Source organism: Pelmatolapia mariae, linkage group LG18 (genome assembly GCF_036321145.2).
Source record: "Pelmatolapia mariae isolate MD_Pm_ZW linkage group LG18, Pm_UMD_F_2, whole genome shotgun sequence".
Taxonomy (NCBI): Eukaryota; Metazoa; Chordata; class Actinopteri; order Cichliformes; family Cichlidae; genus Pelmatolapia; species Pelmatolapia mariae.
In genome coordinates, this window is record NC_086243.1 from 5,193,541 (window position 1) to 5,219,717 (window position 26,177).

The following is a 26,177-nucleotide window of genomic DNA, read 5'->3' on the forward strand; positions in this document are numbered from 1 at the left end:
ACAGTGGCCAAATCTGTTTATGTGCATTTAGTAATGTATAAACTGTATGTATGTATCAAGTGCTTGTTGTGTTTGTGGTATTACAAAGAAGTGTGTTGCCAACAGGGAAGATGCAGTGTCCCTCTGGACAAGCTATGCAACACTGACACTCATAACATCAATGCCTCTTCTTTACTTCTCTATAATCGAAATCAGATGCCAATACCAATCAATCAGCAAATAGCAGATATCGGCTGATAACACTGGCATGCCAAAAAATTGGTTGTGCTCTACACAGTGTGCAGAATTAGCTTGCTCTCACACAATGATGAAGTTTAAAAAATATTTTGTATGCTGTGCAAATCATAGCTAAATTCAAACTCTGTATAATCTCACTCACAATTGCAGCTATTTTTGCAGACTGCATGTACATACATCTCTTGTACCGTAAAAGCAAATCAAATAATTCATTATGTACCTGGGACAACTCCATTTGTTGCAATGGCACTCATTGATATAGCTGTGAGCAATGTCTGCATGAAAAAAGCAAAAGAAACAGGACAGATGATCACCAGTGGATGGTTTTGTAAAAGCAACATAAAAGAAAGAAAAATAAATGAAAATAACATTGACCAGCTTATGTTTTCATTGTAAAAAGAAATAAGTTGTCAAGGTGCAAGCATCATGCTCAGATAATAGTTCTTTGAATTGCAGCTGAGCGGAAGTATAATGTGTCATTAAAATACAAAGTAAGTAGTGCAAATACCTGAAAACAGTCACTGAAGCCTCTGATTAGAATTAGGAATGCAATAATGTGAAACAAAAAAGCATGCAGAGTACTAAATACTATGTTGTTTTGTGCAATATGCCAGTGAAAAAAAAATTCTAGCATTTTGTTTCCACTCCATCAAACACAAAGTTGCCTAAATTTAGCAGAATCAGTGAAAGCACCAGTGTCAAACTGAGTGTGACTGAGGGCCACGCTGAAAATCAGAAACACTGAAGTACAGTCATATATTTAAGTATTTTGTATTTATTGTACTTAGTCAAGAAAAATAAGCTTGATTGTCTCACTCTGCAATGTTTGAGTTTTACTCAGACACTGTTGGAAAATTCATTTAAAAAAATGACAGCTAAAGTTTTGCTGCACCATACAGCCAAGCTCTGTGCAGTGAAACTGGTTGCAAATAGCAACAAATAAAATAAAAAAACGCATGTAAACTTTGTAGTTTCTCCAGAGAAATTGAAACAGCGAGAGAGTCTCTGTTTCCAGGAGATTTGTTCTAGAAGGTTTCTCCAAGGTTTTACTGAATGAGCCCTTCTGTTAGGATGCGTCTTTTCACTTCACTGACATTCTGCCCGCTGCCCAGCTAACGGGGAGGAACTTTAAGTGTAAAACACAGACACAAGAAAAATGACACCACTGGCATCATCACCTCTATTGCCCGTCATCTCTTTGGTGTGGAGCATGAGAGCGTGGCAGGGTGAGTCTATAATGTAAAGGGGTTGTAGTTTGCAGATTGTTCGCATCACATCACATGAGTGCTGAGCATTCAAGTTCAAACTTTGAAACAGGCACTTCTCTGTCTGGCCATCTGGAGCTACTGACGTATGTGCTGCGGTTGTAAATAAGACTGGTTTTCTGCTCGTTTTGGGGACTCAGACAAAGACATTAATGCTCAGCACACCATAAATTCAGAGGAGCTGTGATTGGCGTGCCGTAAATCTCACGCTTAATCACAGCTACGTCACTGATGGCTGGCCAAGAGGGACATTTTGTTTAGCACCACCGCCACATTTTGAGACTAATTAAGCAGGCCAGCTTGTCATCTGAAGCTGTCAATTACTCACGCAGATGCAGCACATGGAGACAATGGCGAAAGATCCGAGAATTCCTGCTGTGCCGACAATCCAGGTGAGGCGCAGAAAGAGAATCACCCCCAGAATGTTCTGCATGCAGGGCAGGTAGACCCCAATGAATGTTCCCATATGGGGGACCTGCCGACAGACAAACAGACATGCACAAAGGTGAGAGTGAATCTTGAATTATGCCTCATTGCACTGTTACTGAGGAGATTCTTCTTTTTCTTTTTGTAAACATGAGAGTAGGCTGCAGTGTGGGGAAATCCAACATGTGTCCCTCCTCACAGCCACACCAAGCCACTTAAAAAACTTCTTCTCATTCAAAGTGTTAAATTACAAAGCACATCCTGCATTTAACATTACTGTATGTTTACAGTGCTTCGGCATGTTATCATCTGTTTAAGATGCATCAAATTCAATGCCACTTACTTCTAGTTAAAGCTAAAAATAATTTCTTGCGTTTTCAAAGACTCTACAGTCAGATTTTTTCTGGTGGTTGTCCTCTTAATGCCCATCAGATCATGGGCAGCCAGCCCAGGGTTACTGGCAGGTTTTCTTTTAGCCACGTGCCGTTTCACAAAATGAAATACTCACCAAAAAGTAAGGGAACAACTAAATCATACATCCTATCTTGATTGGCGAAAAATCAAGTTACTGACTACACTGTATGACAAAGGTCAGCAGAAACCGAAATCATCAACACAAAATATTACATTATTCACTTTTATTTTAATTACATGCGTATAAAACTTGTCGATAGGTTAAACAGTTTTACTGAAGAGAATAAGGCTATTTTCGAGATAACCTTGTGCTTAACACAACTTGCAGAAAATGAAAAAAATTAGATGGAAAATATGAAAAATTAAATCACACTGAAGCTGTCATTTACCGACTAACATCAAAGCTCATTAAAAACACCAGCAGGGTCACATAACTTGAATGATTTAAGTGCAGTATAGCATTAGCAATGCAGATTACAACAGACAAGCATATACATACTGCATACGCACACCAAAGAGTACGTACCATTTTCCGACATGCAAACATTTTGTCCTGTGCTTTCTCCATTGCGCTCAGCTGTTTGTCAAAATGCTGCAAAGTGCCTGCTGTGGATTTCCAAACCTCCCACATCTTCTCCTTTCTGTTACACTGCCTTGCTCTCCTGCCTGTTTTCTTCCCTTCACTGGCTCTATGCTGTCTGAGCCGTTTAAGTTAAAGGTCCAGATCCTCTACAGAGCTCTCAGCTATCATTCAGGGGGCGGGTTTTAGTCAAACATCATCAATGCTTCCACATAGAGCAACAGACCAAGGTCCCACTGTCTTGTCAATGACTAATGTTGTTTTTGACTTCAGCAAAACCACAAAAGGGAGAAATTGTTGGAATGAAAGCGCCTTCTCAGTTAAAAGCCCGCTTTCTGCAGCATGTACAACTTTTGCCACAAAGCAGCAGTTTTGAAACATATTTTATTGTGTGTCTGCTTTTTTTTTTTTTGGTTAAACCTGTGGACCTGTGGTCAAAGGCTAGCTGTTTCTCGGTGTATCCGGTTAATAAGCCACTCTAACAGACTATTGGCAGTAGCTTGACAGTTATCAAAGTCACCCACCCAGGTAACATCTGTACAGACGTTTTACCGGGAAAAATGTTGTCATTTTTCTCTTCAGTTTGAGTCGAAGAAAATTGGTCTCCCTGATCACATTTCCATACCAGGCAGTTTATTTAAGCACAAAGGAGATGAAATCAATCTTATGACTTAATGAAGGTGGTTGTTAACAATCCCTCATCTAAGTCCTGATAAAAAGATACAACTGTTAATGTGCTGTATGTTTGGTTGTATTGAACCGGCTGCCTGCACTGTATTTGTAAAATCCCCAGCTCTATCACATGAAGCTCAAGTGATTAAAGATGGATAGATTTTAAAAAAAAATCTGAACATTTAGTCTTTTCTGCCTCAAACTCTTCTGTTTTCTCTCTTTGTCGCACCATTTGACCTATTTTCACTTGCTCTTGGCTGAGTTTTTGTTCACCAGTTTTTGGTAATATTCTCAAAGCAACTGAAAGATTTTAGGAGTGTGAGACCCTTGAGGAGGATTATGGTAAGACATTCAGACTAACGGTTCACAGAATGAGTTTCCACCTCCGGTTGATGTGGGCCTAGTCTGTGAACAAAGTGAAAAAATATCATTGCAGTCCATCGTCGTCATTGTGCACAGTGCAGAAGAAGGAACAAGCAGGCCTTTGGGCTCCTATTGTTCATGTTTGTGTTGCTGTCAGTCCTTTAGCTTGGTTGGGGAAAGACTGATGACTCAGCAGTTGTTCAGATGACGATCATCAACAGCGCCCACAATGAGGATAAACCACATTGCTGAAAAGGCTGGCTGTTTGCAGGGTGCTGTAATAAAGTATATTAATGGAAAGCTGACTGGGAGGGAAAAGTGTGGTACAAAAAGGTGCATAAGTAACAGGCATGACTGCAGCTTTGATGTCGATTATGATGTTCAAGAGCTCTGGAGAACTTTACAAGCGACGGTCTGACGCTGGTTGCATCGAGAACCATCAAGTACCAACGTCTTCAGGAAGGGCGCTACTATTGTCATACACCTAATTTCAAGGCACTCCTGTAACGGAAACATGAAAAGCTTTTCACCTGGCCTAAGAAGAAAAGAAACTGGACTGATACACAGCAGTCCAAAGTCCTCTTTTTGATGGTAAATGGTAAATGGCCTGTATTTATATAGCGCTTTTCTAGTCCCTAAGGACCCCAAAGCGCTTTACATATCCAGTCATCCACCCATTCACACACACATTCACACACTGGTGATGGCAAGCTACGTTGTAGCCACAGCCACCCTGGGGCGCACTGACAGAGGCGAGGCTGCCGGACACTGGCGCCACCGGTCCCTCTGACCACCACCAGTAGGCAACGGGTGAAGTGTCTTGCCCAAGGACACAACGACCAAGACTGTCCAAGCCAGGGCTCGAACCGGCAACCTTCCGATTACAAGGCGAACTCTTAACTCTTGAGCCACGATCGCCCCGATCGAATGTAAGTTTTGTATTTCTTTTTGAAATGAGGGTCCTAGTGTCTGGAGGAAGTGGAGAAAGCATAGAATCCGAGGTGTTTGAAGCCATTGAAAAATTTCCACATTTTCCCACTTTATTAATTGCATTGCAATAACATCTACTGGTGTTTTTAACAATAGCTGTTTTTAAAAATCTGCTAGTACTAGTTAGTGCGCAAGTTAAAGGACAAAACAACAGGGCAGCAAGGTGTTGTTTGGATGTTCTCCCCATGTATTTGTGGCTTTTCTCTTCGTACTCTGTCTTCGTGCTGCAGTTTAAAGACATGCAGTTAGTTTGGTGAGGTTAATTAGTGATTCTAAATTGCCTGTAGGTTTGAATGTGAGTGCAAATGGCTGTCTGTCTCTCTACATTAGGCCTGTGACAGAAGGATGTCCTTTGACAGCTGGGATAGGCCAGGCCCCGCTGATCCTGAACCGGAGAAGTGCAAGAAAATGGTTGGATGGATGGATAAAAAGATAATTAAGGCTTTCATCTTGAAATAAACAACACCATAGGGTACTTTAAAAGGCTGGTTTCAAAACATGGAAACAAAATAAACTAAATGTAAGGATTAAATATCTTCTTATTTAGTATAAGGATGCAGTAACAGTAACTTAACTAACATAGAGTAACTTTACAGTCTGATCCTTAAAATTGTGGGTCTGTGTCTGTATCCAAACACTTTGTAACTGCACTGTTTAGCATAAAACGTCTAGTCTCTATAGATAATTACTCCTTCACAACAACTTCTTGGGGTTATTTTTCATATTAACTCAACCCTTTGAACTTGAGGATCAAAATTAGGATGTTTACACAGCTGCTGTGCTGCTAATTCAATTCAGTGAACTGAATGAAACACTAAACCTCCTTTTTTGTTTGTGCTGCCTTTTAGAGCATGTTTCATGGAACTGTATCATAAAAAAACATGCTTGTCCACTGGGACCTTATGGTGGCCTTTACACTAGTAAAAAAAAAAAATCATCAACATCAAGACATAATAAAAGTTATCTTGTCCTTGGTAAGAAGACAGGACCAGGACACACTGCAGTCACTGAGTTAAATGCTCACAAATCTCAATGAACTGAAGCAATGTTGTAAAGAAGGATATGTCCATAGTGATGTTAGGGTGGCTTAATGTGGAGAAACTGATATTCTGCTGAAATTTCACTTGTTTTACCCAAATCTGTTTTTTTCTTGAACATCTCTTTCACATAATACAATCCAGTCTTTAGATATGTTAATGAGCTGCTGGTACTGAAACAGAATGTGCTTGTATATCGAAAAATAAAAACAGGATGGTAGATGAAAGAGATAAGCAGATATTCCAGACGAAAAGAAAGGCCTTCTTGTGTACAGATGTAATCTGTGCTGAAATTTTATTGCAGACGCTAAAAATCCCACCAGAACAGATTTCAGGAGAAAGCACTCTGAGTGTTGAGGACTACACTAACGATTATGTTGGCGCAAAGCATGCATGCTTTCATTAATCAAAGTTCTGCTGGCTCAAAAACAGGAGTCACGTACCATGACTGCAGCCCTCCTGACTCCATCCTCGGCTTCCTCATGCTCACGAACACCCTGGGTTAGGTTGGTGTAATTAGCCAGTTTGTTGAGAAAAGATGAAACCATGGGGGTACTGTCCATTTCTTCCTGTAAACAGACAGAGAACATATAAAAATAAAGACTAATTCAGGCCTTTCAAGCATGACCAAGAAATATTTCCTATTGTATGTTCCTTACAGACTCCCTTTATTGACTCCAAGATCTTTATTGTGTATGTATGTAGCACATTTTCCATGTATGAATGACTTTTTTAAGGCCAGTGAGTGAACAGACTTTAAGATAACTGAGACCATCTCAGATTGATTTTGTATATGAGAGATTTGGGACAAACTAAACAGAAGCACTCAATGACCCCAGTCTGACTTTCTTCCTATTGCAAAGATTTAAAAATTGCAACCATCTGGTCACACAGTCCCGTCTTTAACTTTTGTGACGCTGCTTTTCTATTAATGTTACATAATAACAAAAACTTACTATATCTTAGATACCGTTTAAATCGTTAGCAGCATGTTTTGGACTATACGTATTAAAAACAGACAAATCATTCATTTTTAATTTATCTTACCTCAAACAAGGCCATATTCTTGCCTTCATAGTAGGTCTCTGTGTCCATGTCTGGGTTGATGAATGCAGAGGACTCTCTCCGGTTGTCATCTCCTTTTGAGGTAAAAAAGGAGAAAAAAAAGAAAGAACCAATGAATAAACAGGCAAGAGGTTGACAGAATCATTAGATGTGTATTTTCATTTGAATTTAACTAAATTGTCACTGTAGAATTAGCTTACTGACCACCTCTTGTATGTTGATGTTATAACTTGTTGCTCTTAAATAAGGACAGAGTTGTAGAAGACTTCAAAAAGGTGGGAGTCTACCTGGACCGACAGTGTCATCAGTTCTTAGTGAAATTAATGGGTGCTGGTGGTAGGCTACTTGTCTCATTTTCAGCATGGTAATCCTAGTGAGCAGCCAGCATCACCCATACTCATCCCCATGAATATTCCATGTTTTTTTTATTGTTAGCACGCAAATAAATGTGTCACGGCTGGCGTGATCCTATTGATAGATCTTTGTCAGTATTATGTTAGCAACATTACCAGAACCAATGATAGTCTGCTGTCCAAAGTCTCTCTAATAGTTAATGCAAATGACCTGCATAGCTACTACTCTTACTGACCACGAAAGACTGATGACACATCAGGGGCAGTAACTGTGGTTTAATGTCGTCCCAAGGATTCTTAAGTATGGGTTTTGTTGGACCTGTACATCAAACTACTGGGCCAGAGCTGCAACCACTGCCTTTGTAAAAACAGCACGAGACTACATTACATGGTCCAGGCTGTATTTGATATAGCTGTACTCTGTGACAACTGTGTCCAGTACCATTTATAGAGAATCAGGGGTCAAAGGTTTGATCCCCTGCAGACAAATGAAGGCTTTGGCCACACTTTAAGCTTTTAGTTTTGCTAACAGCTTTTGTACGCCACTTAAAGACACAGTGGCTTAGATTAACATTATGACTGGCCTGTTCAGACTGGCTTCTTTTGCCCCTGGTTGTCATGCAGTGGTCTATGACTGTTAGATATGGCATATTGTCACACTCACATCACAGTGTTGTAGGCTACTCTGTCGCCTTGAAGAGCCCAGGGCCTTACATGGATTTAGTGATTGTTGAAGATAAATTAATGAGGATGGTGTACCGTAGATGCACATGACATAGTGAAGATTGTAAGAAAATATCGCATGTGGTATTGCGTGAGAAAGAATATTGGTATGAAAGCTGCTTTTTCAACATTCATGCAACAAAAAATATAAAAATATACAGCAAGCCTCTCTGGCTTTTAAAATAAGATTACAAAAGGGTTATATACCCAGGGTTATAGAGTCGGGGCAACAGCTTTGCTCAGATAGCCTCTTCTAAGCTGGGACTATTGCTCAATATTCAGTACTATTATCTAGGGAGATCATATCAAAGATAGTGTGTGACTAGTACATTTTGTGATATATATATATATATATATATATATATATATATATATATATATATATATGGGGTGGTTGGTATATTCTGAGATGCAATAAACAGCTTTCAAATGTTCATCTCAGTGATGCAACCCACCAAGAGGCAGGATATCATCGGAAAACAACAATGAGATAGTGATTATGTACTGTAAGCCTGCCACTAACAGCTGTTTAAGTCCAATGGCGTATCGTAGGATGAGGTCGCTCATAAACACACATCCAGAAAGACATTCCACTTCTACACAGAGAAGCTCTTGATTGTCCCGCTTTACAACTGTTGTTAGGTGTTGTCCAAAGAGTGATGAATTGTGTGTGTAAGCATTAATACAGTTTTAGTGACCACACCAGAACAGAGGAAATGCCATGTTTGATACTGCACATAAGGTTGTTTGCTTTGGGTCATTAGTTGCTCCTTTTTCTTTTCAGCCTTTTTCTTTCTGCATCTTTTTTAATTATACGTCCACCCTTCCACTCTCTTAACTCAAGGTTGGGGAACTCCAGGCCTCAAAGGCCGGTGTCCTGCAGGTTTTAGATATCACCCTGGGTCAACACACCTGACCAGCAAACTCTAACTCTAATCATATTCACTAACCTTTGATTCAATGTTACTGATCCCTAAAATTTTGTTTTTGCAAATCCTTGTGTCTGAATTAGAGTGGCTATAACTCTGGAGGTAGAGCAGGTCATTTACTAATTGGACGGTTAGTGTTTCAATCCCAGGCTGCCAATTATCCTTGGGAAAGCTACTAACCCCAAGTCTCTAATGCATCCATTAGAGTGTGAACGTTAGATACGTAGAAAAAAGTGCTTGGGTGAATGAGGCAAGTTGTACAATGCTATGATAAGATAAGATAAGATAACCTTTATTAGTCCCACACGTGGGAAATTTGTTTTGTCACAGCAGGAAGTGGACAGTGCAAAAGTTATGAAGGACAATTAGAATAAAATAAGAATAAATACAGTACACAACTGTACAGAATAGAATAAAAATAGAATACTATATACAGTAGAATAAAATAGAATAAAATATACAATAGGATAAAAATAGAATACAAATGCTATATACAACAGAGTGAAAAATACAACGGTGCCAGAAAGATTATTGCACATTTGTGTTATTGCACATTTGTGGATGTGTTTGATCAGTTAAAGTCTTTGTTGTGGAGTCTGACAGCAGTGGGGAGGAAAGACCTGCGAAATCTCTCCGTCCCACACCGTGGGTGCCGCAGTCTCCCACTGAAGGAGCTGCTCAGTGCTGTCACAGTCTCATGCATGGGGTGGGAGATGTTGTCCAGCAGGGATGACAGCTTAGCCACCATTCTCCTGTCACTCACAACCTCCACTGGGTCCAGAGGGCATCCTAGAACAGAGCTGGCCCTTCGGATCAGCCTGTTCAGTCTCTTCCTGTCCCCAGCAGAGATGCTGCCACCCCAGCAGACCACACCATAAAAGATGGCTGAGGCCACCACAGAGTCATAGAAGGTCTTCAGGAGTGGGCCCTCCACTCCAAACGACCTGAGTCTCCGCAGCAGGTACAGCCTGCTCTGCCCTTTCCTGTAGAGGGCGTCTGAGTTATGAGTCCAGTCCAGTTTGTTGTTCAGATGAACACCAAGGTACCTGTAGCTGTCCACAGTCTCAATGTCCATACCTTGGATGTTCAGTGGTTGCAGTGGAGGATGTTTGTGCCTGCGGAAGTCTACCACCAGCTCCTTGGTTTTACTGGCATTGATCTGGAGGTAGTTCAGCTGGCACCAGTCCACAAAGTCCTGAGTCAGTCCTCTGTACTCCTTGTCGTCCCCATCAGTGATGAGGCCGACTATAGCAGAGTCATCAGAGAACTTCTGCAGGAAGCACTGGGTGGAGTTGTGGGAGAAGTCTGCAGTGTAGATGGTGAAGAGGAACGGAGCCAGAACCGTTCCCTGTGGGGCCCCCATACTGCAGACGACCCTGTCCGACACACAGCCCTGAGTCCTCACATACTGTGGTCGGTCGGTGAGGTAGTCCAAAATCCAGGTAGTGAGGTGATGGTCCACTCCAGAGTTCTCCAGCTTGTCCTTCAGAACCGAGGGAAGAATAGTGTTGAAGGCACTGGAGAAATCAAAGAACATGATTCTCACAGTGCTCCCAGCGGTCTCCAGGTGAGCTAGGGAGCGATGTAGGAGGTGAATGACGGCATCATCCGCTCCAATGCCAGGCTGGTAGGCAAACTGAAGTGGGTCCAGTGATGAGCTCACAAGGCGCCGAAGCTGAGCCAGGACCAGCCGCTCCAGGGTCTTCATCAGGTGGGATGTCAGAGCCACCGGCCTGTAGCTGTTGAGGTCGTTGGGGCGTGAAGTCTTTGGCACTGGTACAACACAGGAGGTTTTCCAGAGCTGTGGGACTCTTCCCAGCCTCAGGCTCAGGTTGAAGAGGTGCTCCATCACACCACACAGTTGGTCCGCGCAGGACCTGACGACCCTCGAGCTGATGCCATCTGGACCCGCTGCCTTCTTGCCATTAATCCTCCTCAGTTCCCTCCTAACCTGGGTGGTTGAGAGAGACAGGCTGGAGCCTTGTGTTGATTGTGTATTGGATGCTGTTGTTGGGGGTGGGGAGGAGTGAGCAGGGTGAATAGAGGAGGTGTGAAGTGTCTGAGGTGTCAGAGGTGGAACAGCAGCAGTGGGGGTGGGTGAGTCTGAGTCCTCAAGTGTAAGAATGCGCTATATAAGAACCAGCACATGTAAATTGGTTTTGAATATTGCAAAGTGAAATAGAGTTATCAAAAGAATGTGAAGTAAAAACTGCTGTGACTTAATGTCTAAAATGCTTTTGTATTCTGCCAAAGAGATATCAAGTAAGGTTGAATTAGAGCCGGGCTATACTTTCATGTGATAGCAATTTGTTCCACAAGATGTCGTAGATGTAGTGGCGGGCCAATGTAACCTCAGAAGTCATTAAAAACACAGTCATAGTAAAATGACATCCTGGGTAAATTCAAAGCTTCTTAATGGGATTAAATATATCTAAAGTTCATATGTGAATACTTTTTAACAGAACCACTGGTGAAACAGAGCCTATTTCACCAGTGGTGCAAGTTTTAGATAAAAATGTGATGTGTGAAATCTAGAAAGATACACAAGCACACACACTACACTTCAAGGTCTATATAGAATCAACTATTTATTAGCTGAATTTCATGGTAAAATCCACCAAACATGATATACTGTTGATCAATAGCACAAATGGGTTAGCTTGGAGTCCTATGTGTGTGTCACTGTCCAGTGTCCTTATGAGCTACTTTTTTCTCTTTCCCCTCACTACATAAGCAGCCGCGGCAGATGGCTGCCCTGTTAAAATTTGGTTTTTCCTCCAATGGAGTCTCAGGGCACACCATCTATGAAACAAACATTTGAAAGGGACTGCTGTACATAGCTGCACAAAGCAACGTTAATTTCAAGGCACATCTGTTGGTGTACAGTACCCCAATTTTTTTATGATCTAAACCTCACGTGCCAGTGTTTAATTTTTCTAACAGTTTACTTAGGAAAACAAAGTCAGATTGCATTCATTATCTGTACAGATCTTGTCAGAACTGTTTGATGGTGAACATGGTCTGTCATCATATAGTCATGTCAGACAATTTGCAAATCATCATATTATCAGGTAAAAATCAAAAGACTTCTAAAATGGGCTGAGTTCTAAATGTCCTCTGAAAGTTCATTGAGTGAGCGTAAAGGACTCTGACAGTTTGATGCAGTAATCATGTTAACCAGCAGAGGTCTCCATTTCAACGTGTACAAAATGCCACATAGACTTTGTCTATGTACAATAAATGTTTAATCCATTTAAATTACTAAAACACACTAAAATACATTTGGCACATGTATGTTGTTATTAAGTGTCAGTTAATCTGCAAAAAATGATATGTTTGCTAAGGTGAGCATAAAAAAATATATATAAAAAATATTTTTGCAATCTGACATTTGGCACAAATATTTTTTTTGTTTACGGAAATATATGTTACATGCATGTGTTGCTCACATGATTTTTGGGAAACAAGTATAAAACTCAAAACTAGACTTTTTTTTTAATCATTTAAAAAAACAAAATAAACAGGTATTATAAATGACATCTCGGAGCACACCTGCAGGACCAGCCCACCAGGTTATCTGTGGCATGTGATTTGAGAGACCCTGGGTTAGAATGACAAACAAACAAAAACACAAACCCATGCCCTGTGAACACTCCCTGTACAATTTAGCTAGTGACAGTTTTACCCAAAATAGACTTCCTTTAAACAGGAAACAGGGTGGCAGCTGCTTTTGGCAGTTCTCCAACCCCAAAGGGCTAACATATGGAAAACAGAGCTACACATGATGATTTATGTCCTTTGCGTTGGAAAAAGAAGAAGGACATGAGAACCACCTCGAAATGAAACAGACAAATGCAATGAAGACATTTAATGCTGAGTTTAGGAAATCTGCTGGACTGATTAAATTACAAGAGGAGTATCTAAGGTGTAAAGAGCAACAGTGGTATAAAACTGACCGGATAAACCACGGGTGAAAATCTCCATTTCCAATTCACTGTAAACAAGGATGTTAAAAACCAGTTTTGACATGTAATTTTAATTCCCTTGTTAGGCAAATGTTTAAATACAATATTAAACTTCTTAAATAATAGTTTCAAAAATGTGCGACAGGATCAGCTGCAAAGGTTGGTACACCAACTCACCAGTTAGGTGGTCTATGTGAATGTGATCAACCAATTTGCTTGGCATAGCTCTAAGGGAGGAAACTGTTCAGCTAACAAAGCCCTAGATTTATATTTAAATCTAGAGTCTGTAGATCCTGACTGTGGTATTCTTCTTTCTATCTAAGGTATCAGTCACATAAGCCAGGCAGTGACCCAACCAGTTGGTGTATATTCCAACAATTGGTGAGTGGTTGCTCAAGGTTGCTGTCTGGGTGAAACTGGATGCAATGAAGGTGTGTACTAAATACCTCCTTGTGATTGCATTGGTTGCTAGTAGATTGCCTCTGTTGGCTGTAATTTGTATGGAAGATGCCAACTTGCCTGGAAACATTTCCTGTAGATTTTCTGAGATGCATGAAACTTGGAAAAAAAAATGCAACGCAAACCTTACAACCTTACTTCACTTTATAATAAAAAGCGCCTTGAGGCAGCTGTTAATGTGATTTGTTGTGCTGTAAATAAAATAAAATTGAATTGAATTAAAAGTGAAATTTCTGCCTTACAGTAGCAATCAACACACTCCAGTTTGTCTACTGCTTGGCAAGTAGTTTGGGTGTGTCTCTAGGCCCACATGACCGGTTATGATTTCTTCTACTCCAGTCTCCTTCTCTATATTCATTTTCATAGAGATGCCCTGCTTTTTGAGTTTCATCAGTAAGGTTCATTCAGAAGCAAACAAATAACTTCAGCATGTCTCAAAACTACGTGCTAAAACTTGACAAGGAAAAAGAGGGACAATATGGAACAGGACACTGTACACATGACACCGGATACTTCTTTGGAAAATGATGATACCGAGTTGTTTATACAGATTGCATCTTGTCTGTTCGGCACTGTGTATAAATCTGTGTGTGCGTGTGTGCTCGTCTGTCCGAATGCAGAGCAATCTGTGACTTTTGTCTTCTCCAGAAAGGACATATTGTAAGGAGTAAAGTTGTAGTAAAATGTCTTTACATTACATTATGAGTTCTTATAGGGTCACCACTCTCTAAAGGATCTGTTGGACCTTGATACACAGACAAAGGGGTCTACATTGTTTGGAAACCTTTCTATTTTTCCCTCATTAGCATCAGTAAGAGATACAGGTTTTCAGGGGAGGATTTCCTGTTCATCCCCCCCCAGGCTCCAAGCAATTTTAAATAGTTTCCTTGTCCTATATGTTGACATAATGTAATCTTAAAAGAGCAAAAGCACTGAAAATAAACCACTACCAAAAAACACCCAAAGTCATTAAATGAGGTAAAAAAAAAAAAAAAAAAAACGCCCACACACAAAAAGAATGAAGCTCACTCAAATAGAAAAATAAAATAGAATATAAAAATAAAGAATGAATAAATTAAAACTAAGTTTAATAATATGAAGAACAAAAACTATGTAAATGTGTAAAATTACTACTTTTATATCACGTCACTCTGTATTATATATACATATACACACACCAGCACCAATTTATTAAAACTATTCATTTTGCAAACACATATGACAACACTATATATAAAGCTAAAGCTGAGTCTGTACAATTCTAAAAAGCTTGAAAGTCAATATTTGGTATCAGCCCCTTGATTCTTTCACACAGTTTTCCTGGTATTCTTTAAGTAGTCTTCAGGAATAATTCTCCAGTTTTCTTGAAAGATATTCCAAAGCTCTTCTTTGGATTTGTCTGTTTTTTGTTCAGTTTTCTGGTAAGATGATCCCACACTGCTTTAATAATGTTGAGGTCTGGGCTCTAGGGAGGCCAATCCATGACTGATTCCATTGTGTGTTTTTCTATGCAGGTATGTTTTTACTGCATTGGAATCACTGTCATACTGAAACATGTTGTCAATTAGGGTTGGGCAATTGGACGAATATATCGACTATCGACGATAGGCTGAGCCTATTGTCGATCATTTTTACAAGGGCGATTTTTTAATTTATTTGGCCATGAGTAAGTTAATAATGATGGAATTAATAGAAGCAGTAAACAGAAAAAAATAATAATAATAGCACTGTTTTAACAGCACACTCTTTCATCTGCGAGCAAATGCACCCTCCTCAGAGTGCGCCCAAATGTAGCGATGCATTTACGCAAACTCATAACAGAAAGAAAGAAAGCCAGTAACCTATGTTCAGAAAAAAACATTCGGATGGTGGACACATACATGCTCATGCAAGTTAGTGGTGTTTGAGTCCTTTTTGTCTGCACAAGCGGCACACCGCTTTGGTTACATCCTTAGGTTTACCTCTTTCATCCGGTTTAAAGCCAAAGAAATCCCAAATCGGCAACTTTATATTTTTTGGGGCAATTCTTTTGTGTTGTAAACACGCAAATCAGTCCGTACATGATTACATTGCTCCACCCATCAAAAAGTCTGCGCATGTGTGAATATATTGCACATCGTCGATTACTGGACTTACGATTGTCGGTTGGAAAATTTTTACATATCGCCCAACTGTATTGTAAATCCTACGTTTTCCAGATATTATTCTGTGGTGGTTCCAAATATTTTCTGTGTTCATAATTCCATCAATTTTGACAAGATCCCCAACACCACCAGCTGAAATACGGCCCAAAACCATGACAGAGCCTCCAACGTGTTTTACAGATGGCTGTAAGGATGTTGGACGTCTCTCCTGACCTCTTCTGTATTGACAATAATTTGAACCAAAAATGTCAACTTTGAATTCATCTCTTCATAAGACCTGTTGCCACTCGTTCTCACTTTAGTTCTTCTATAATTTGGCATACTTCAGTCTTTTATCCCCGTCTTAAAAATGACTTCTTGGGAGGCAGCCGTCCACTGAGACCATTTTTGATGAAGCTTCTGTAAACAGTAGAAGATCAACTGAAATGCCAGATACAGCTCTCAGGTCCTTTTTCTATTTCTTAACAGCATGGCTTTTAAATACCATCCATATTCTGCATACAGTTTTAGACCTCAAATTGTTTTTTAAGAATATGATACTTATCATGCCAACACATGTCAAGTCCACAGCCAATAGTTCTTTGGTAATCACTTTGCTCCATCTCCTTCAAATCGTGTTACCTTTGGTGTTTTTCAAAGATTCAAGAAATTAAAAATTGGTTCTTTACTAAGTTTTCAGTTATAGTAAATGGACTGGTTCTTATATAGCGCTTTTCTACTCTGACCACAAGCGCTTTACACAACTTGCCTCATTCACCCATTCATACAAGCACTTTTTTTCTGTGTAAGTGCTTTCTATCTAACATTCACATTCAGAGAGCAACTTGGGGTTAGTATCTTGCCCAAGGATATTTGTCATGCCTGGAGCAGCCAGGGATCAAACCATCAACATTCCAACCTGGGCTACCTCCTGAGCTACAGTCACCCCAACGTTATGTGATTTGGTTCTACAAATCATGTGCGTCAATGTGGAGTCTAACATTTAGATTAAAAAGAGAGTAATTTTATTTAGCGCTATCCAAATTGTGACAGACAATGTCCATCAACAAGACTGAGTACAACATATGACTGATCACTGAAAATAAATGCATTTAGTCACTGTCTTTGTCCTTAAACTGATGGTGGATTAAGCACAAAAACGCACGTTAAACATTAAAAACACCAAACTGGGATCACAGGAGAGGAAAAGGAAAGAAACTGGGTTTGTTGAAGAAAACCTGCCAGTAAGCATGTCGGATCACAGTCTGTGAGCTCTTAAGTTTAACCGTTGACTCTCTTTCTGAAACAGATAACCATGTACACTTAATTTCTGTCAAATAAATAACAAAGTAACGTGTCATGGTTTGTAGTTCTTCTCAGACTGTATTTACCTCATTTTAAGACCTACTAAGAAGCAGGTTAATTTTTAATGTGGTACTCATATATAAAACCTTAGAGTTTAAAGAGGGTCTGCTCTGTTTTTAACATTATTATAGTGAGGGTTAGAATATAAAAAAAACTGATTGAAAACTTTGCTAACCTGTTATGCTTGTTTTACTGATACTGATACTTCAAATCTGCCTCTAATCTCACAAATGCTTTGGGGGATTATGTCCAAACTGTGGTGGATCCAGAATGATGACCATGGGTGACTCGGGCTCACTCTGAAATCTAACTGATCAAAGTCAGAAAACAAAAAACAGATAAAAAAGGCCCACATCTGAAAGACGAGCAAAAGAGGAGACATAAAAGAAGTTCAGAGAAGCAAGACAACCAGAGTTCAAGGCAAAATGACCAGATATGCCTTAGCTAAAGATAAACCTACATTTATTGCAGGAATTTTCCCTAAACGGAAAGTATGCCTGTTCATAAACATGACACTTGTGCAGTAGAGTTAGTTCATCAAAATATTTAAACAAGGCAGTGTCTTGTAATTGGATTTCATTCGAAGCCATCTCTGCAGACTTTTGAGTCTAAAGTAATAAAAAGAACCAGCACACCTAGATTACAATAAAGATATCAGCTGACATTACGACTTTCTTTATCACTTAAAAATCTTGAAGCTATTTTTTGTCTTTCCAGAAAACAAACACATTTGTCCTTCAAGCTTCTCCGCTTCTTCGAGCATTGCCCCGTGTCTGTTCTGTTTCTGCAACCTACATCCAGTAATTTTCTAACATCTACAAGTCCTTATGTTGAGGACTTGCTCCTTATAAAATTCTCTTACTGATCCATTTAAAAACTGTGTCAAAAAAGTAGCCAGAAATGCACAAGAGGAGTTTGATAGATTTCAGACAGTACAGGATCAGAATGTAGGTTTTTGCAGTAAAATGAGAAAACAACCAAAAGTTTCACCTGTTGCATACAATCCCACTGCTGAATATTAAACAAAGACTACTATTTGAAGTCACGTCGCTCCTAAGCTTCAAAATACGACTTCAAGGTATCTGGAACGTGTAGCACAAACAACCTGACCCAACCCCCAGAGCAGTTGACTGGGAAACTGATGGATGTAAAGAGGTACAACATGTGCACAAAGAAAAATGGTTAAACTAAGTGTTATAAAGGTGAAAGAAAACCAGGCAGTAATTTTAAATGGTATAATAATATGTCATGTAAGGATATAGACTTTGTACTTTGTCACCGTAAAACAGTTAGGCCTCTTTTACACAACTTCTCTGCTGTTTTAGGTTAGTTTAGTTTACTGTATATTTAGTTGCTTTGTTCAAGAACTGACATACAAAAACACATGCAATGAGGCAAGGAGCCTTAACCATCATTCAGGGCTGCTAAGGCACACATACCAACACCAAGGCCCTCCTTCCTGCCTGACTAATCCAAGTGCAAGTTTTAGCTAGTTCATCTGTGAATTTGCATTTTTTCTTGTGGGTGTCTATATGTGTTAAGCATGTGCCTGTCAAAACATGCATCTGTTTGTGTCAGCGCGCTTCCAATGTCATATTTAATCTCACAATGACGCATGCAGTTTATCAAAATTGCACACCTATACTTCCCGCAGTGCATGCTGGGATAGCAACCACAAAACCCCCAAAAAGCAGGCTTGTGTATGAGCACATCAGCGAAGCAAAGAACTGTTTACTCCTACCTGAAAAAGGATCCTCTGAACTGTCTGCCTCTTGCTCCTCTGAAAAGATTTTGCCCAAACTGATAGGTCTGTTCCCTCCAGCTGCAGCTCCACTGTTGCTGCCATCTTCCACATCCTCCACTGGCACCACAGTGAAGGTGGGCATCTTGATTCTTCTTTTACCCGGAAGAAACTATGAAGAGATTACAAACTAGGAAGACACTGGCTTTTCCCACAGAGAAGAGATTTTAAAAAGTGTCCAGATAAATCTAAATAAAAGGACTGAACCCGATGAGGCAGGCCAAACTTCACTTTAACCACAACATGGCACTCAGATCTTTTGTTTCCCTTCTTTTTGGTGTGTAATCCAATGTCCTCTAAACTCAGGGTGAAAGTACCGCCTCCTGCACATGAAGCAGGCCAAAGTCCTCCTGTGTATCAAGTTACGCCCTCTCCTTGTTTCTTTCCCTCCCTTTTCTCCTAACTGCTTCAGCACTGTTGGCCCACGTGACCCTGTTTACCATATGAACAGTTAGTCCACACAGAGGAAGCCCTGCAGCCCCTCCCACTCTGACGTCCCACTTCTCTCGCACACACCTTAGAAATGCAAGACGGCAGGGAAGCAAAATCCAGAAGTACATATAAAAAGGATCTGACTCATCTATGAAATCCACATGAAGCGGTACACCCGAGTCATGCTTAGCAGGACAAACCTAAGTCTGTTTCTTTCTGTTAACTCTGCTTTCGTTTGTTCCTCTCCCTTCGGGCTAATAGTTGTCGTCTCTGTGTTTTTCCAGGTAAACGAGAGGGGTGTTCCTTTTCCCACATTGCATGATGGGTAATGAGGAAGAACAGCTATTCCGAATATTCTTGCTCTCTGACGTCCGCACACATTGTAACAGCAAAGGAAACACCTTGGAAATCTTGAACAGTGACTTTCCTCTTTATTTCTCTGTATTTCCTGTCTGTTGTGAGTTCCACGATTACAATGGACAGTCACAGGCGGAAAGGAGTGAGCTTTGAATAACATCGGCCACAAGTAAACATGCATTGTTTTTAGTTTGTGGGAACAATTATTTTATTACCCATCTTTCTCTTTAAAAGGCTGGGCAGGGCCTGTCTTACTCAACTATAAACTACCTGGGACCTCATATCTTTGTGTCAGTACTGTGAAGTCTGAGTACTGAGAAACTATATAAGTGTCTGTTTTTGAAAGTGTCTGTGTCAGTCAGTATATTTTGCAGCACGTCTGTTAGGTGTTTAAAAGGAAGCTAAAATACATATCTTACTTGAGAATGCCATTTTGGCTTTTGAGGTTTAAAACTATAGTAAAATATACTATGGTCTGAAATTATACATGTCTGTATTCATCTAATGTATTTTATACCACTTGTATTTAAAGTTTAACACATTGTTAAGTTATTCTAACATAAACCCGAGACACATGGAAAAATGCCATTTACACCCTGAAATGCAAGACAGTATGAACAAGTAGCTTTGCTGCTACTGTTTTCTGCATTATTTTGGTAGTTCAAGTTTTGCTCTATGCTCTCCAGGAGGATGGTATCATTTTTGTGCTATTTGTTAGTTTTTCTAATATTACATTGCCAATCCTGGACCTCATCCACTACATAGCATTATTAATTTGGACATTAACTACACGAATGCCTTTTTGTAACATTTCTAATGAATCCATTAGAATCACGTAATAGATTAATTAGACAAATCATCTCAGAAAGTTGATTCTGTTCATCTGTATGTGACGTTTTCAGTGCAAGAAATATTTTGTAACTTATCCAAGCGACTTCTTCAGTCTTGGCTGACAACACATTTGCACAAAGTACAAAACTAGCACCACTGACTAACAGTGGGTCGTGAGCTAGATCTCTTAGACTGTAAAATTCCTGTCAATAATGAATTTAGAAGTCGATGTGTAGGGTTAACCAATAAGTGCCACAGACCAGGATTTTATGTTTGTCTCTCATAATCTATTGGAGCACAAACTGAGTATCATGAGGAGGCTACAACAACACAGAGTGAACAACATCGCCACAGACACAGCAGCCAGGGAAGCAGAAGAACATCATGTCAAGAAAGCATGTTGTTCTAATAGTTTTCCGTTACTTGTCTTTTGTTCTGCAAACACAGAAACAAAAGCACTTCAACTCAGAGGCTGCACTCTGCAGGCCGTCTGTGCACTGAATGATACAGGACCACTGCAACCAGCTCCTTATGTTATTTCAGAACTTGTGCTGACAAAATAACCAGATACTCAGTATTGTTCACACTTACAATATTGTGCACCCCTATGTATGTTTACACAACTTATAATGTAGCAGGCTGCTGTGGATTACTCCGATCCCCTTATTTACCATTTGCGAGGTGAAACACAGTTTCGCACAAGTTCATGTACGAGATTTAAACTGCAAACGCCAACATTCACGCTGTGTTTATGTTGATAACAGAACATTTCTCGAACACACTTCTTGTACAGCTTCACTCTGCTTACATCACGTGTGCTCACCTGCAGACACAGAAACACAAGCACTTCCGTTCAGCGGGAATTCACTCTGGAAGCCGCTCGCGCCGCGCGCGTCTGCCAACAAGATCTAAGGACCCCCAAGCTGCCCTACCCAGTGCCTGCGCGAGCTCCACTCATGGGAATTATAATTAACCCACTAAATGTTGTAGCTGGATTGCCAGTGAGCATAATATATGTCAAAATAAAGTAGTAAAAATGTAAATCAACACAGTAACATCATTAAGGAACAAAATTAAATAAAATTATGTTTTGAAATCCACTCCTGTGGATTCAAAAAGGTGAAAGGGGAACACCATCTCAGAATCGAAGAGGGGACCGGAGAGTACATCTTTTCATCTTACAATGCTGTGACCAGCCATGGTACTCATGGCTATTTGTCACTGGTCATGACAATTTTCATATTAATGACAATATGAATGAAATTGACCTCATCGTCCAAAGTCATGCTTCCCCCAGGCAGAATCACTAGAAGGCATAGCATGTATTTTTTGACTGCTATGCAGATGATACCCAGCTTTCTCTATCCATGAGACCAGATAACAAACACACTTAAACTACAGAAATGCCTTCAAGATACAAAGACCTGGATAACCTCTAATTTCCTGCTTCTTAATTCATATAAAACTGAGGTTATTGTACTTGGCCCTAATAATCTTAGAAATATAGTTTCTAACCACATGCTTACTCTTACTGGTATTGAATTTAAAATCCTTCTTATCACATACAAGATCTTGAATAATCAGTCCCCATCTTATCTCAAAGACCACGTACCTTACCATCACAATAAGCACATCGCTCTCAGATCGCTGGTTTACTTGTGGTTCCTTGGGTATTTAAAAGTAGAATGGGAGGCAGAGCCTTCAGCTTTCAGGCCCCTTTTCTGTGGAGCCAGCTCCCAGTTTGGATTCAGGATCAGACACTATCTCTGTTATTAAGATTAGGCCTAAAACGTTCCTTTTTGATAAAGCTTATAGTTAGGGCTGAATCACTTGATACTGAATCCTCCATAAGTTATGGTGCAATAACTAATGGGCCTAATGCAATACCTTCCCACTGTTGCCAAAGCACTTTCTCATAGGGGTTCATCTGATTGTTGGGATTTTGTTTGTATTATTGTAGGGTTATTTCCTTAGAATATAAAGCCTTTACAACAACAGTTGCCTTGAGGCAATTATTGTTATTTGTTGCTATATAAATACAATTTAATTGAATTGGTGCCATTGTTAGTCTCTTCAAAGTCATCAAATGATAAGTACTAAGGTTGCACCATATAATGCCAGCAGAGGGTGCTGCAGGTTCATGAGGCCTTGAACCTGCAGCGCTGACAGTGAAGTGCGAAGAGATGGCAACTCAGTGTCCAAGTCACAGGGAAGGACATTTATAATTTGCAAGCAGCCAGTGGTGGACTAGCTGCATATATGCTTTGGTTCACAGGAGGATGGCGCAAAGAGCACCTGAATCTGAACAGAGCTGTAGAAAATGATATACTAGCTATATGATTTAAGATTAGTCATGCTTGTTTAATGAGGTGAGATGCAAATTTTGTATCTACAAAAACCCATTTTTTCCCTCATATCATTTGTGTGTGATATTGCTTGGCCTATGCCTGAACCACCACAGATTCTCCTTCCTGGACAAAACTGCCATTTTATCCTCAGATGGCTCATGTGTGAATGTTGAAAAAAAAGGTAAAACCTAGAGAAGTAGAGGTGAAATCAAATCCCTTTAGCAAACAGTAAAAAGGTCAGTGCTGACGCAGACCTGGGAGCAGGCTGTCCTCCCTCAAGACTATATTCTTAAGTGGCTATAGATTCTATTTGTAGCATTTTACCTGTTTACTGACTCCCCCACTCCAAAACCAGGTAGCTGCACAAACATACTGCAGGGTTTGGATGACCTCTTGTGACATCACACAAGGTATAAATTTCAATTGCCTGCACTGTGCTGTCAGACCACAAATGCAACATCAAGAGCAACAGAACTCGTGTTTGTCAAAGTTTTCATTTAGTCAGAGTATTTGTCGAAATCCAGAGATATTGAATATAAGAACAATGCTTCTAATTATATACACAGACACCGAATGAAAAGTAATTCCTTCTATATTAAACAAAAGTGTTGCTGAGATTGTGTTAAATGCTAAATACACTCAGCAGTTATTTTATTAGGTAGATCTTGTAAGTACCAGAACTGTCTTAATTCTTTGCAGCATAGATTCAATAAGACATTGGAAACATTAATCAGAGATTCAGGTCTATATTGACATGACAGCATCACTCGGTTGCTGCAGAGTTGTTGGTTGCACATCCATGATGTAAATCTCCTATTGCACCACATCCCAAAGGTGCTCTATTAGATTGAGATCCGCCTGCGGAGGCAGAGTACAGTGAACTCATTGTCATGTTCAAGTGTGCACTCTATCATGCAAATGTCAGAGCAGAAACTGAGACTCATCAGACCAGTCAACACTCTTCCAATCTTTTATTGTCCAGTTTGAGCCTGTGCTAATTGTTGCCTCATTTTCTTGTTTTTACCAGGTTTAAGCACCCGATGTGGTCGTCTGCTGTTTCTTCTCTGATCTCTGGCATGAATAGAGCATTTTCAACAAGGGAACTGCCAGTGGTGCATACAGATTTTCTATTGTTTGGACCATTCTCCATAAACCCTTCTCTAATGTCTTCATACTTGAGGAACAAAGAAAATAATAATTCCAACTGACAAACATAAAAAACCATTGACATTTTTTCCAAAAAAGTTTATCTTTCTCTAACATGTAAGGTTAGGATAGGGTTACCACCAACAGTGACTTAGACTGTAAACTGTTAAAGAAACAACCACACATCATAGTGATGCCTAACTTTGAATTATACTATTAAATAAACTCAACTAAAGTTTCTGAACCAAAAATCTTTTTGGAACTGCTATACTGTATAGTAGCATTGAAGATCATATAATGCCTCCCTTGTCCGCATCACTCTTCTCCTTTTAGAGACATGACCACTTGCTCAACATGCAGCAATCTCCAGAACACCCAAGAATAACCCACTCGGTCCTTCTTCACACTTTAACTTAAACACTGAGTTCTCCTTCGTTATGGAAAAAACCAAAAATGAATATCTTAACTATTAGGATTCACTGTGTGTACTCAGTCTACCGTAACCAACGGGGGGCTCCAGGCAAGCATGGGCAGCAGTCAGACAACTATTTTTGGTATAAGTGGAAAATTTTGTTTTTGAATGGGGACCAACAGCAAAGGATCAGGAGAAAGTCTGTGACTCTTGGGGGACTGTGGGAAACAGTGACCCTCTGCAACACTCTGCTGGCGCTGAAATTCTGCATGTGGGTTACCAACAAAACAGCAGGAGAGGGAGGGTTGCCAAGCCCATAATTTGACTTTGGGATCAGTATGTGTGTGCGAGTGTGTTTGGCTGGTGGGAGGTGCGGAGCCAGAATTCATCATCCTTAAAATGCTTTCCACCTGCAGATGAAAAAAAAAGTAGTAAAACTTCCAAGGACCGAAATCAAGTCAGTTTTCTTCTTTGTGTCAGCATTTTACACGAAAACAGACGAGGTGAACCACTCCTTAAGCTAGAAACACTGCCGAGGAAACCGGTGGGAGGAAAATGTGAAATGTGGAGAAACGAGAAAAAGGGGAATGATTAAATGAGTGGATGATAACTAAAACTGACAGACTAGCAACAAAATGTGGGTCTGGAATCTGGTCTGAAATCCGCTGAATTTTTGGAGGGACTTTAGCACAGGAGGCCAAGAGCAGTTGTAGTTTCAAGCAGTAAAAGCAGGACAAGGAGAATCTTGCCAAACATGAGGCAAGATTTCAGACCAATTAATTTCTTTGAAGTGTGACTCCCTACTGTACATAGTCCAGTAGACATGTTTTTTTAAGGGAGTTTAGAAACAGTCTGACTGAGTGATATATCGCTCTCGCCCATATTTCTGCCACTTGTCATCACCCACTCCCTTTCCTCCAGAGTGGGCAGAGCATTGGCACCAACCCTCTTTCCAGCTGGTGCAACCTGTAGGCTGTACATTCGAAACCACTCATGGTGTTTTTGGCCACTGATTTAGCTAAAATAAATAGATATGTCAGCAACTCAAATAGAAAATATAGAACATAAAAACAAACAAAATGAAAATTCATATAATCTGTAAATCAGGATTTAAAATATAATTTGGTATCCCGAGAGTGCCTCTTTGATGTACGCAAGATGTATCCCAAATAAACTGAAAATGGTAAAGGCTTTGTGGGGAAGGCTTTGCCACATTGTAGCTGAGGAGGTAGAACAGGTCATTAACAAACTGGAAGGTTGGTGGTTCGATCTCTGGCTGCTCCAGTCCACATGCCAAAGTATCCTTCGGTAAGAGACTAACCCCAAGCTGCTGTTCAGTGTGTTTATGATCTGTGAATGTTAAACAGAAAAGCGCTTAGGTAGAAGAAGCATAGAAAAAAGTGTTTGTGTGAGTGAGAACCAGTCCATTTACTAATCACTTACTTGTTTCTAGCAAAATACATTCAGCATCCAACATCCTCAGAATGTGTTCTCTTACACAAGGGCACAAGAGGCTTCCTGAACAGACTCTCTAGGTGCCAGTGCCAGACAAAGAGCAAGGGTCCAACTAAAAATGGAAAGCGTGACTAAAAAAGTAGTTAACGCGACACTAACCCCAAAACTGAGAGATGTAACAAACAATGAAGTAACAGGAAATACGAAGAGCTTGTAAAAACACAGCTGCTCACCGTACCCTTTGGGCTGGGGACCCTGGTCAGTGCCCGAGAAGCTGTCCATTGGTAAAATTTCTTATAGGCATGGTTCTGGGGAAAATTCATTTTCTAATTCTGTAAAGTAGATGACCTGAGAGGAGGATGCTACCAAAGTCAGGAACCAACAGCATAAACAATGAACCTAGCCATCTTGATGTCACCCATTGGTTTC

General features: G+C 40.1%; 1 protein-coding gene across 4 annotated transcripts in view; it reads right to left on the minus strand.

Moving 5' to 3' along the window:
• LOC134616724 (solute carrier family 12 member 7-like) overlaps positions 1-21,233 on the minus strand; it is a 38,625-nt gene extending 17,392 nt beyond the window's left edge. For 3 of the 4 annotated variants that reach the window (XM_063461691.1, XM_063461690.1, XM_063461689.1), the window contains exons 1-5: positions 18,708-19,146; positions 7,032-7,123; positions 6,428-6,553; positions 1,831-1,977; positions 458-512 (exon numbers count right to left, since the gene is read on the minus strand). In XM_063461691.1, the coding sequence (XP_063317761.1) occupies positions 458-512; positions 1,831-1,977; positions 6,428-6,553; positions 7,032-7,123; positions 18,708-18,852 (565 nt within the window). In that variant the 5' untranslated portion in view covers positions 18,853-19,146. Of the gene's footprint in view, positions 1-457; positions 513-1,830; positions 1,978-6,427; positions 6,554-7,031; positions 7,124-18,707; positions 19,147-21,210 lie in introns of those variants that run through there. The other variant, XM_063461688.1, reaches the window with a different exon arrangement.
• Between the last annotated feature and the right edge of the window lie 4,944 nt (positions 21,234-26,177).